The sequence below is a fragment of the Echinops telfairi genome, unplaced genomic scaffold (genome assembly GCF_000313985.2).
Source record: "Echinops telfairi isolate 266 unplaced genomic scaffold, ASM31398v2 ScPeMD7_7468;HRSCAF=8506_0, whole genome shotgun sequence".
Taxonomy (NCBI): Eukaryota; Metazoa; Chordata; class Mammalia; order Afrosoricida; family Tenrecidae; genus Echinops; species Echinops telfairi.
The window spans coordinates 42257860-42270284 of NW_022111369.1; the positions used below are offsets into that span (position 1 = coordinate 42257860).

At 37.7% G+C, this 12425-nt stretch overlaps 1 protein-coding gene across 1 annotated transcript in view; it reads right to left on the reverse strand.

Moving 5' to 3' along the window:
* MRPL1 (mitochondrial ribosomal protein L1) overlaps positions 1-12425 on the reverse strand; it is a 75988-nt gene that overhangs the window by 28053 nt on the left and 35510 nt on the right. The window contains exons 6-7 of the mRNA XM_004703395.3: positions 8987-9098; positions 1512-1618 (exon numbers count right to left, since the gene is read on the reverse strand). Coding sequence (XP_004703452.2) covers positions 1512-1618; positions 8987-9098 — 219 coding nt within the window. The remainder of the gene's footprint in view (positions 1-1511; positions 1619-8986; positions 9099-12425) is intronic.

Here is a 12425-nt window from a genome sequence, read left to right on the forward strand (position 1 = left end):
GGGGGCGCAAAGTAGCAGGTTGAAACAAGCCATCAGAAGGTTGACAGGCATTGACTTGCGTAAAAGGGTGGACAGCAAGAGGTCTGTAGGACAGAGATGAAAAATCAAGGCTGGGGATGGGGGGTGGGCACTGTAGGGGGGAACCAGTGAAGGGAAGGAGGGGTTTAATGACAGATGTGAATCATTAAATGCCGAGGTGATAAAAAAATAGCCAAAGGAGCATTCAATACCTAGAACGTGGTCAACATTATGCTACCTTCTCTAGCAGATAAACCAAATTAGTCCCTAAGAATCAACAAGCTTAAAATACTAGACACAAAAATATATACATAGAATGGAAAATCAAATAAGCCATTCATAGCGCAATACAATCAAATGTCAAAGAATGACACACAACTTAGGAAGGAAGGAATTCTCAAGTGCCATTCTAAGGTCTGAGTTCCAGCTGTAGAACATATATGCATGTGTATACGAGGGGGTACTCAAAAAATAAACCGGAATTGCACAGGGTGGAGCGGAGTTTTCATAGTAAGCATTTTTCTCAGGTATGCAAACATCGAGCAACTCATTCTGAGTTAGTGTACCCAGTGGCATTGCCCGGCAAGGTTCTCTCTGGTCACAGTAAGTTTTTTTGTGAAAATCAGTCTCACTCGAACTTCAATTTTTGTGATGACCAATTTAAAAGAACAGTGTGCCGCTGTGAAATTTTGTTTTCTGCTTGGGAAAATGCCGCAGAAACTGTTTTGATGTTGAACATAGCTTACAAGGACAGCACTATGGGAAAACCTCAAGTGTACAATGTTTTTCTGGTCTCAAAAATGGTGAAATGTCCACTGCAACAAACTTTGTTCTGGACATCCCTCAACTTCCCAAACAGATGAAAATGTCAACTCGTAGTGCATTTGGAATTTATTCCACCAGGTCAGACTATTAATCAAGCTTTCTATTTAGAAGTTCTGGAAAAAAATTGTGTAACAGTGTACAACAAAAAAGACCTGATTTGTGGCAGACGGGGGACTGGTTCTGCCACCACGACAATGCACCTGCTCATGCAGCCAGCTCAGTGCGCCAATTTTTAGCGAAAAACAGCATGCCTCTCTTGCCCCATACAATTTACTCACCTGACTTCATTCCATGTGACTTCTTTTTGCTTCCACGAATGAAGAGGGGCATGAAAGGACAGTGATTTGATGACTTAGAAGAGGTGAAGAAAAAAATGAGGGAGGTGCTGTGCGCCATCCAAACAGATGAGTTTGAAAAATGTTTCCGAGAATGGAATAGCAGATTTGACAAGTGTATTAAGTGTAATGGAGAGTACTTTGAAGGTGATACGGTTGTCGTGTAAAAAATTTAATTTATAGCTTTGAGAAAAAAAGTCCATTTTTTTGGTGTACCCCCTCGTATTTTGTGCCACTCTTGATAACAGAGGTGCTAAGAACGAACATAAAGAAATAGCATATTACAATAGCATAAATAAAGAGGCATACTTGATACTTTCCCCTGTAACTTACTGTTGCTATTTTGGTCTGAAGAAAATTTTCTCTTTCTTCATCAACTTCAATTTCATGTCCAGTTTTAAATAATTCAAGCATTTGGGGGATATCACGGCTAACAGATTCTGGTCAAGAAAAAAAATTTTTTTAATTCAAATTCGTCACCACATCTCAAACCAGTAGAAAAATGTATCTTAATTCAATGAAAGTTTATCCCATGTGCAAGGGCTGAGTAGCTCGGTTACGCGCTCTAGACTGGCCTCTCACCCTCATTCTCTGGCTTCCATGTCCTCATGCCATTCCCTTTCAAGTGAACACGAAAAGTGCGAGTCACTTAAACAGCAATACATTTTGAAGGAATGCATTTGGAGGAGACTCTCCCCTAGTGAAGTACAACTGTGTCTTTGAGAGACTAATGCCTATTCCCATATGAGAAATCCAGGCAATGCAGGTGTTAGACAAATGTATGTACCAAATACGAGAGACAATGATGTGGAAATTGAAGAATTCTATCAACGTTTTCAGTCTGAAATAGGTCAAACATGCGATCGAGATGCATTTGTAATTACTGGCAATCAAGAGCAAAGCACTCAAACCTCACCACCACCAAGTAAATTCTGACTCACAGACACCATTGGGACCGGGGAGGACTGCTCCTGTGGGTTTTGGGGGCTGTAACGCTTAACGAGAGTAAAAAGCCTCATCTTTCTTCCAAGGAGCAGCTGGTGGTTTTGAATGGCTGACCTTGCAGTTAGCAGCCTAAGCACATACCCACAATGCCCCAGGGCTCCTCGGAATGTAAAAGTTGGAACCAAACAAGGAGGAACAGTAGTTGGAAAATATAGCTACTGTAGAACAATTAACAATTGCAGTCCACATCTATTATGTACCTCTATAATCCAGTATAAGCCAGCCTGAATATCAGCTGCGGCACCTAATTTTACACAAAAACTGCATTAAGAATGTGCTGAAAACCTCAGCTTATACATGAGTATATACAGTATTTATTATATACTCAATGTGTGTTAAGTTCTATTTACAAGAACACTCTCAGGTAAATATCATCATGAGGTACATTGTATAGATGATTAAACTGAAGCGCAAAAAGGATAAAATTTTGCTCAAAGTCCCAAACCCAAACTCATGGCCATAGAATCAATTCTGACTCACAGTGACCCCAAAGGAAACCAAGGGGTTCCCAAGGCAATACTCCTAAGTGGGAGTAACTCGCCACATCTTTCCTCTGCGCGGCGAGTGGGCAGCCAAGAGACTGACTGCAAAGTCACTGAGGCTGTTTGCTCAAGGCCGCCATGAACAGTAACGTCAAGGCAAAAAAGATATCTATCTTAACTATTCTGCCTTTCAGTATGTTGTTGTTGTTGATGTTACGTACCATGGGGTAGGTTTGAACTTAGCCACCTATGTATAACAGAACTAACACTGCCCAGCCTGGTCCGGCGCCATCCTCACAATTGTTCTTCTTTTGAGACAACTGCAGCAGCTACTGTGTCAATCCATCTGGTTGAGCGCCTTCCTCTTTTTCACTGCCCCTCCACTTGACTAAGTGGGATGTCTTCCTCCGGGGACGGTGCTCTCCTGAAAACATGTCCAAAGCACGTCAGACTGTCTCTCCTAGCCGCTAGGGAGCTTTCTGCCTGCATTTCTTCCAAGCCAGATTTGTTTGTCCTTTTGGTAGTCCGCGGTACTTCCAATAGTCATCACTTAACACCATGGTTAAAATTAATTGATTCTTCTTGTTAATGTCCAACTTTCACATGCATATGAGGTGAATGAAAATTCCACGGCTTGAGTCAGGCATCCCTTAGTCCTCAAAGTGACATCCTTGCTTTTCAACACTTTAAAAAGTTCTTGTCCAGCAGATTTACCTAATACAATGTGCAGTTTCATCTCTTGACAACTGCGCTTCCCATGAGCACCAAACTGATTGTGGATTCAAACAAGAGAAAATCTTGGACAACTTCAATCTTTTCTCGATTTATAATGATGCTTCCTATTGGTTCAGTTGTGAGGGTTTTGTGCTTCTTTACTTTGAGTTGTAATCCACACTGAAAGCTGCAGTCGTGATTTTATCAGCAAGTGTGTCTGGTCCTTGCCTTTTCAGCTGCATTATCTCAGGTTGTTAACAAGCCTTCCCTCCATCCTGATGTTCGCTCTTCTGCACAGAACCCAGTTCCCCTGATGATTTGCTCAGCATATAGATTGAATAAGTTTAGTAAAAGGATACAACCCTTACGCACACCTTGACTGATTTTAAACCACACAGTAGCTCTCTGTTATGTCTGCACAGCTAACTGCTTCTTGGCCCATGTACAGGTTCTGCAGGAGCACAATGAAGTACACTACTAAATCTTCACAGCCGAACCTAGGACTTTGCGATCCCTCACTGCTGTGTAATTGCTCTCCTGCTTCTCTACTACCTCGTTTCTCTCTGTTTTGAGGTTCTTGCATTTTCCCCCCTCATTTATTCTTTCTCTCCTTTTCCTCCCTCCAACCTCATACCTGGTTTCCATAATAAATATAACATGGACTAAACCATGTGGTCATGTATTTCACTCTGGTATTCCAACTCTTCTTTCATCAAGAAAAATAATAGGGAAAATATAAAACCAAATAAAAGAAGCGGGGAATGACCACACAAAAAAAGGAGATGAATTATGATTGTATGGTAAAAAGAGTTTCAGAAATGGAAGACTAAAAGCAAATATATATTAGTGACTATTATCAACAGTAAGTTTTAGCTGAATTATGCAAAACAGCAAAGAAAAACAAAGGCTAGTAAATAAATGGAGGCAGCCGATCACTAAAAACTACTTACTTCAAAACCTTGGCATGACACCACAGAAAGAACTAAAAGGGTAGCTTAGAAAAGACAACTGAATCCAATAAAGGCTGTTAAGATGTGGTTTGTTTTTGATGATTTGTATGCTAAAGAAATCTAAGCATAGGTAAACCAGATTATCTATTGTGGAAAACAAAACGGTTAGTTCCACAGTCAATATCTTGCCCGTGGTTATTATATTCAAGTCTTGGCATACAGTAGATCGTCAGTAGCTATAAATACAAGGATTCTAACTGAATAAAAATCTGTAAATTGTAGATCATGCATTAAATTTTTTTTTATTTTACATTTAGTTTACAGATATTTTATATTTTAGTTTACAGATTATCATAACATTCCATAGTTCAATCACATTAAGCAGTATTGTAAAATTGCTACCACAATCTGTTTCAAAACGTTTTCTTTCTTCTTGAACTCCTTGATATCAGCTCCCTTTTATCCCCACCATCCTCCACCCTACCCCACAGGAACCTACCTTCCTTCCTTCCTTCATTTATTTACGTATTCCCCTTTAATAGTTTGGGATCGAACAACAGAATTGTATGTGAATGGGTATATTGGATTGAGTAAACTATGGCAAAAAAAAAAAATCATGGATTTTTCAATTAAGCTGTCTAGATTATCTATCTTCTGACAACTAATGGCTGAATAAATATTTATTCATTACACAAATTATTTGTTGAATTTATACTATGTGCCAGGTACTACACAAAGGGGCTTCAAAAATTCATGGAAAATAATCCTCATACGCTAGGCCATGGCAACAGAGAAGTGGAGATCCTCTTTTTCTGATAAGAGGAAACAGACGCACACTCACAAGTTAAAATGCACTATGCCAAAGGTGGGTCTAGTCCTAAAAAAATTATCAAAGCACAAATAAGAAGAATTTAATGATTGGGGGTTGGGGGGGGAACGTCGTATTTTATACTAAATAAATGGTTGTGGAAGGCCTATTACAGCAATACTTGGAAAATTAGGAGGAAATTAGAAAAATTTTAAATGTATTACTCTGTCAAACTGTTCCCTGATTAGCCTTTTTCCTTACATAACTGAAGAGTGGTAGTTGTTTCAACATTATCTTATTCTGAAGTATAACATTTTATCCTGTGAGGTAAAAATAGCTTACACTAAATTTACAATTTTAACAAACATCCCATAGTCTCCAGTTTCGAAGCCTCGGTGCCAGAGAATACTGAAAGTACCATGGACAGCTACAACGATTAACAAAGCTGAGGTGGAAGCTGTGCAGCCAGAACGCTCATAGGCAGCAGTAAAACTTCATCTTACGCCCTTTGGACATAGTATCAGGAGACCAGTCCTGAAGAAGACCTCATGCTTGGTGCAGTCGAGGGGCAGAGACAGAGGAAGGCTCTCAACAGGATGGACTGACAATGACAAGGTGCCTACAACCACAGGCTCTGAGGACGGTGCAGGACAGTGCACAGGGTTGTCACGAGTCGGAACTGACTTAACGGCACCTAACAACGATGACAACAACAAGGTAATGTAAATATCCTTTCCACGAGTTTGCTGGAATATCCTTTGGACAAGACTCCAACTCACACCAGTGTTCCATGCTCCATGTTAGGAAGAACATACAGTGGTGTGTCCCAGTTTTTCACCATGTCCTTTTCTCTCCTACCAGCTGGCAATTTAGCAGGAATCACAGTTTCCATGTATGCCACACTTCCTTCCATGAAGCAGAACAGAAAACTGACCCCATTCAGCTTCCATGCCAGTACTTTTGTTTAGTAAATATGAACAGGATTAAGAATAGAATTTTCAACAAAACTATATTAGAAATGAAAGCATTTCATAAGGTATTTTTATTAAAGGAAAAGAGGCAGGCTGAAGAGCAGAATGAGGAAAATGTTCTTTCAAATTCTTTTAGAAATCAAGATTCAAACATTTTTTATTTTATGAAACAAAGAAAAGTATGGAAGAAATAAGCCAAATGTGCATTTGAAAAATAAAAGAGCTTGCCTACAGTTATGCAAGCAATTAAAAGAAAACAAATAAAACCACAGCATTAACCATGCTGCAAAATACGCAGCTTCAACCCAGCCAAGATGGTTACACCCACTGACATTAGTAAAAGGGAGACAAACTGGGAAGCTAATGAGCAGCTGCAAGGGCTTGTTTGTTTGTTTTTTTTATTTCATCTACTTGCTCAAAATATAATTTCTATTTTACCCTGAAGTCTTATGTTGGATATAAGGGGAATCAAATGTTCCCAAACAAGCATCTGAATAAGCTCTGGAAATGCATAATACGGGCATCATGTGTTCTAATGCACAGCTGGTGTACTGCGTTAACGTTTTTGGCAGGTTAATCATTTGTCTTCATGTTTAAAAGAACACAAGTGCTTTGCCAGTGCTAGTAAGCAGATCAGGTGGGGGTGAAAGAAAATATTCAAAGAGGAGAAAGGTTTTTCTGTTTTCCAAAGTACCTTGGTTAAGCAAATGGGGAAAAGCAGATATATAAAACATAGCCTATCGATAAAAATAAACATTTTAAAAGGAACCTTTAGTTATTCGGACTAAGGATAAGCTATTGGATAATTTTTAGAGTGGAAATAATAGTTTGAATTTTGTGATGAAAATAAGTTTTTAAATTCATGACTAAAGAAACTAGATGTTAAATGGGGTCATACAGAGAATGGGGAAAGTAACAAAAGTGACAGAGTAATTTCTGTGAAGAGTCAGTTTACTGTGCAAAGCAAGAAGCTAAACATGGATAGTTTGGGTATATTTAAAAACAGCTTGATTTTGTTCTGATATAATAAGTTTGACTTGCATTAGAAACATTTCATTAGAAATTATGTGAAATACTCCCAACAAACTGAAATGAATTTCTTATAAGCTTTTTAAAAGTGTTTCATTTAACATCTTACTTGGGAAAAAATGCAAGTCTAAACCCACTTACAACAACACTGTGATGGAAATTTCTAATAAAAAGTGCAAAACCTTTGTCCAACCTTTAATAGGAATCTTTGATTTAATGGAGGCTATTAAAAAGAAACATAGAGCCAACACAACAAAGTATTTGGAAAACTGATCTGAATTTGCATAAACTACAGAGCGTGATCTGTAATTCAGGTTAAGTGCACAGGATTATCATGTATGAAGATCTTACAAACAGGTTTTCACTATCTCAACTGCAGTTGAAATTTCAAAACAAATTTACTTGATCAATTTGAAAGCACATGTTCTCTCTTTATATTACAAAATTTTACCTAAAGTGGTACTTATTTGTACATAAAACAAAGTCCTTCTTTCTATGAAAGGCATTATCATGTTAAAGATGGCCCTAGGCTTGAAAAATCTTAGCATCACTTGACTCCTCTCTTTCCGTCAACCTGTCCATTTGGAGCTACCTGGTTGCAAAGTCCTAAAATCTTGAACATTTATCCTCTTCTCTTAGGACAATCTCGGTGTGACCATTTATCACCTTTATTAGTCTCTTGCAATTGCACACTAAATGGTCTCCCTGCTCACCAACGCACCTTACAATTTCTTGCCCGATTAAAAGTAAAAGCCTGTTATGTCCTATCAATTCCAACTCAGAGACCCCAAAAGACAGAGGAGAACTGCTCTCAAATGGTTTCCAAGGCTGGCAGTCTTTGCAGAAAAAGACTTTAACATTTTTCGTCCATTTGGTGAGCAGCTGCATCTTTGTGCACTGTACCAATCATGCCACGCCCCACCTCCGAAAGTCTATGAGGTTCCTGCGGAAGTCTGTGCTCATGAGCGCATCCCTCAAGAGGCCCTCAGTTAGGGCATCAATCTACCTGCCCACGTACAATTCTCCTCCAGTTCAAGGGTTATCATTCATATCAAAGACAATTGCTCATTTTTATTGCTGTCTAATTTCTCACTTACCGCCGTGTCTATGATTGATACATTACTTCTACTTAAAATAATACTCCTCTTAATGCAGTCATCTAATTATTCAAGGTGCAATTTAAATGTCTCCTCCTGCATACTTTCTCTGGTTTTCCCAGCTACAAGTAAACCCTCCTCTACCGAACACCACCATGCGTGAATTTTCATAGATATCACATACTTTATACTATGGTCAATTTTACCTCTCTTACTAGATTTCCTAAGAGGAAGACGTCTGTAAGGGGCAAGCTCCTGAAGAGGAAATGTGCTTAAGGGGAAATGTTGGCACTCACTAATAAGCATGTATATCACACCCTCACAGGAGTGCTTAAATAAATGAGCACATGGACTGTAACTGACAAAGTAGTACATGTGTCAGGAAAACAGTCAGATTTCAATACTTAGTGCTTAAAACAATCCATTAACTTGACACTAGAAAACAGACTAAATTTTAAGAACAGTGCTAAAAGTATGTAGGTTTCCAAATTATATTAGATGACCAATACCAATGGAAAAAGAAAAAATCAATCTAGCACACGTGTTCTCATATAACACCGAATTTAAACAGCAGCCTATTCTACATAATATGAGAGGGTTTCAAAAATTTCACGGAAAATCCCATCTTTTAACTCGATTTTTCCACAAACTTTTTGAATATCCCATGTATTCAATTTTGTTTGCTAACTGAAGAAAGTTAAGCAGAAAATTGTTGATAATATGCTGAAATTAAAATTAAAAAATGTTCTTACTTTGGGTATGCTTTGGAAATTTTTTTTTTAGTTTCTTCTTCAGTGGATTAAGCTCCGGCATTATTTCTGGAACTGCTACATAAAAGTCTGCATGAATTTCATCAGCCAAAACCTGAAAATCAGAAAGAAAAAAGTATTCTCAGCTATGATGAAAAGTGCTATCCTTTGATAAATAAAAAATGTAATTGTTATGAAGTAATTTCCCTCATAATTCAGAAAACAGATATTAGACACAACATATCTCTTATGCAAACATAAGGATAATAAGTGTAGCAACTAGGGAAACCATCAAATGTCAAATATTTCCAGATAAAATAGTCACATTTGATTAAGAAAACATTGAATAAATTTAATTCTCCCACGCAGTTAGTGACATTAGGCAAAGTGCTACAAACTAGAACATAGCATTATTATATACATGGTTCACACAATCTAAAACAGATTAATTCACAAGTTCATGAAAAACTGAAACCAGTTGAAATTTTGCAACAGATCACATGTAAAATTAATACCAACCAGCTGCTGAATCTGCTAAAAACCCCACTCTATTCCTAAATTCAGTGCATTAAAAGAATTGAATCCATAAATATTTTCACCCCCAAACCCCCTGAAATTAGAATTCTCTTTGTCACCAATAACTAAACATGAAAAAGGAGGGGGTAGTCCAAGACAAGTTCACTTACAGTTTAAAATCTAGATGCTAATTTTGTTCTAAAAGTAAAGATATTAATATTCAATTTAATATAGACATTTCTAATTAATTCAGGAAAGAACCCAACATAATTGTTACCCTATAACAATATACTTAATTTGAAATTTCTCTTGATTATAAAGTGAAGAAACCCATTTGAAGTTAAAATGATACTGCTTGAACAACAAATATTTCCCCAGTGATTTTTTCTGATACGCAATCATACCTCATGCTTTTTGAAGTTTTAGTTTGGAGTTACACAGCAAACCTTAAAAACTTTAACTGCCAAAATTCGATCAACAACTCAAAATCCTATGTTCCTGTTACTATTGTCTCTTTTTACAAATTCTTTAATTCCTAAATAACACATTACATAGCCCTTAACAACATTACGAGTCGTTGTGTGCTAAACATTCTGCTTGCTATGTATTTTGCATGGTTTACTTCATTTGGTCTACACAATGCTTTGAAACATGTACTCACTACCTTTGCGTTAATGCTGACTCATTATCAACCCCTTTGGGTTTCTGAGACCGTTTACGGGAGTAGAAAGCCTAGTCTTTCTTGGGTGGAGCTGGTTTGTAAGCACCGCCCACTGGGGCTCCACTGAAACAGGTACTACTATTAACAAAACATTGTAGATAAAGGAAGTGAGGGTTCAAGGAGGGTGATCACTCTGCACTCATAAAGGCCGAGTGGGGATTCCAGCACAAGCAATAGAGCCGGGGCTATCATTCTTAGGTACATAAATAAGCAGGCAATTGTGAAATGTCCAAGAATTAAATTCGGTATTTTTAGCTCACAACCTTTCAATACTGATTCTATGACATGTTATTTTAAATTAAATTTAAAATTCTATTTTAAATATATGCTTTATTCACCCTTAAGATGACCGAACACATTTTAAAATAAAACACAACTGAGGATGGTAATCAGGTGCTTAGCAACAACAAAACAGAAATCAAAGTTCCTCTGAAACCCAGCATAACTGTAACTTTTCAAATAAAACAACAAATTTAGTAAATAATTAAGTAAAGGTCTTAGATAAGAAATGACTTAAAGTTGAGTAAATTTACCCTCTGTCTACTTTTGACAAGCATTAAGTAAAACAGTATTTAAATCAACCTAAAGATGCAAGAATGTGGTTTTTTTTAAGGTGCAAGCAATATACTATTTACAAAATTTTACTGAATTGATTCTACACTCTGACTACCTTCTAAAAATAACATGGATAAATTTTAAAAGGCATGACAGGGGTACTTGCAACAATATGGGTCTTATGCAGACAGCATTTTCCCTGTAACAACAGATCACCGCTGAGTCCCCTGCAGAAAAACTTGTATACCTGTAATTTTTTATTTACCTACGTTATTTGAAGGGAGCCCTGAAGGTTATGCATTGGGCTGCAATCCTCAGGGTTGGTAGTTCAAAACCACCAGCAGCTCCTCGAGAGAAAGACTTGGCTTTCTACTATGAATAAGCAGTTACAGTCTCGGAGACCAACGGGGTAGGGAGTGTTGCTATTGAGTCAGCACTGAATTGATGGCAGTGAGTTTGGTTTAAAAAAAATTTTTAATGCACTTGGCTTCATTACTTGATGTATTATGTTTCATTTATTGAACTAATGCTGCATAATACTTTTTGCTCCTTTACCATTACTTTCTTAAGAGGCAAATAACTTATTTAGCACTTCAAAATTGGAAACAACTATTTAAATTCCATTGTGAGGTTAACATTCTACAAGGTGCTTTTTTTATTATAGGATGAACCTACATGCAAGATAGTACACAAATTTAATAAGCCTGGTTAGTTTCTTGATCCTGAAAACCAAGCTCTATCCTCAAATTTCTAAGCATTTGTGGTACTGTTGATTTGCTAATAATTTAAATCATTTTTAAAATTAAAATTAATGATGAATCAAAGAAGAACTGGGTACCAATCTATGGCTTTGGCCTAGAATCTATATGAAAGCACAGTTTTTTCCTATTTTCCACTAGTCCTGGTCCCCAATGATTTTAGACACCCTACTTAAAAATCCAGAATTCCCACAAACTATAGAAAACAAGTGAGATGGAAAAACATCAAAATATAAGCACTCTGTGCATCCCAAAGGAAGTTCCCAGTCAAAACTTCTCCAAATGAGGCCTTGGACAAGCCACCGTGACCTGGAGACAGCCACACCACACACAGAGGCCCGTCTGGGACTCATGCTCAGAGAAGCTCCCAGAGTCAGGTCTTCTTTCCGAACGAGACGTTTCGGTTATTTTGCACAGATACTGCCTCAGAGTCTCAGAACTAGCGCCATCTTGTACCCTACACTCCCTGGAATCTCTTGCACCCAACAACACCCAGTGGAAATTTGGACTGAAATTCCCAGCATCCCTCACACACTGAGGGACCTTTACATGTAAACAACAAGACAAGTCTTTTGTTCTCTGACTCCCTAGCCTATGTCGTAACAGGGGTCTTCCCCTCTGGAGGCCAGAATAAAAATGTCCAGCATTGCCTCTACGTACGACCAGAGCAATTATTTCTCTCAGTAAAAGACAAGAACCTGAAGAGAGAAAAAAAAGGCAAGAACCTGATTAGGTAACAGATTTGAGCTAAAGAATAACATTTCAAGCCACTTTTTCTGCTCCAAATGCGAGAGCTTCAAAAGCTTTGTAGAAACATTCCATTTTCTTTTAATTCCATTTTTCAACAAATGTTTGGAAGCCCCCTCATATTATATAGATGAACCAAATCCTT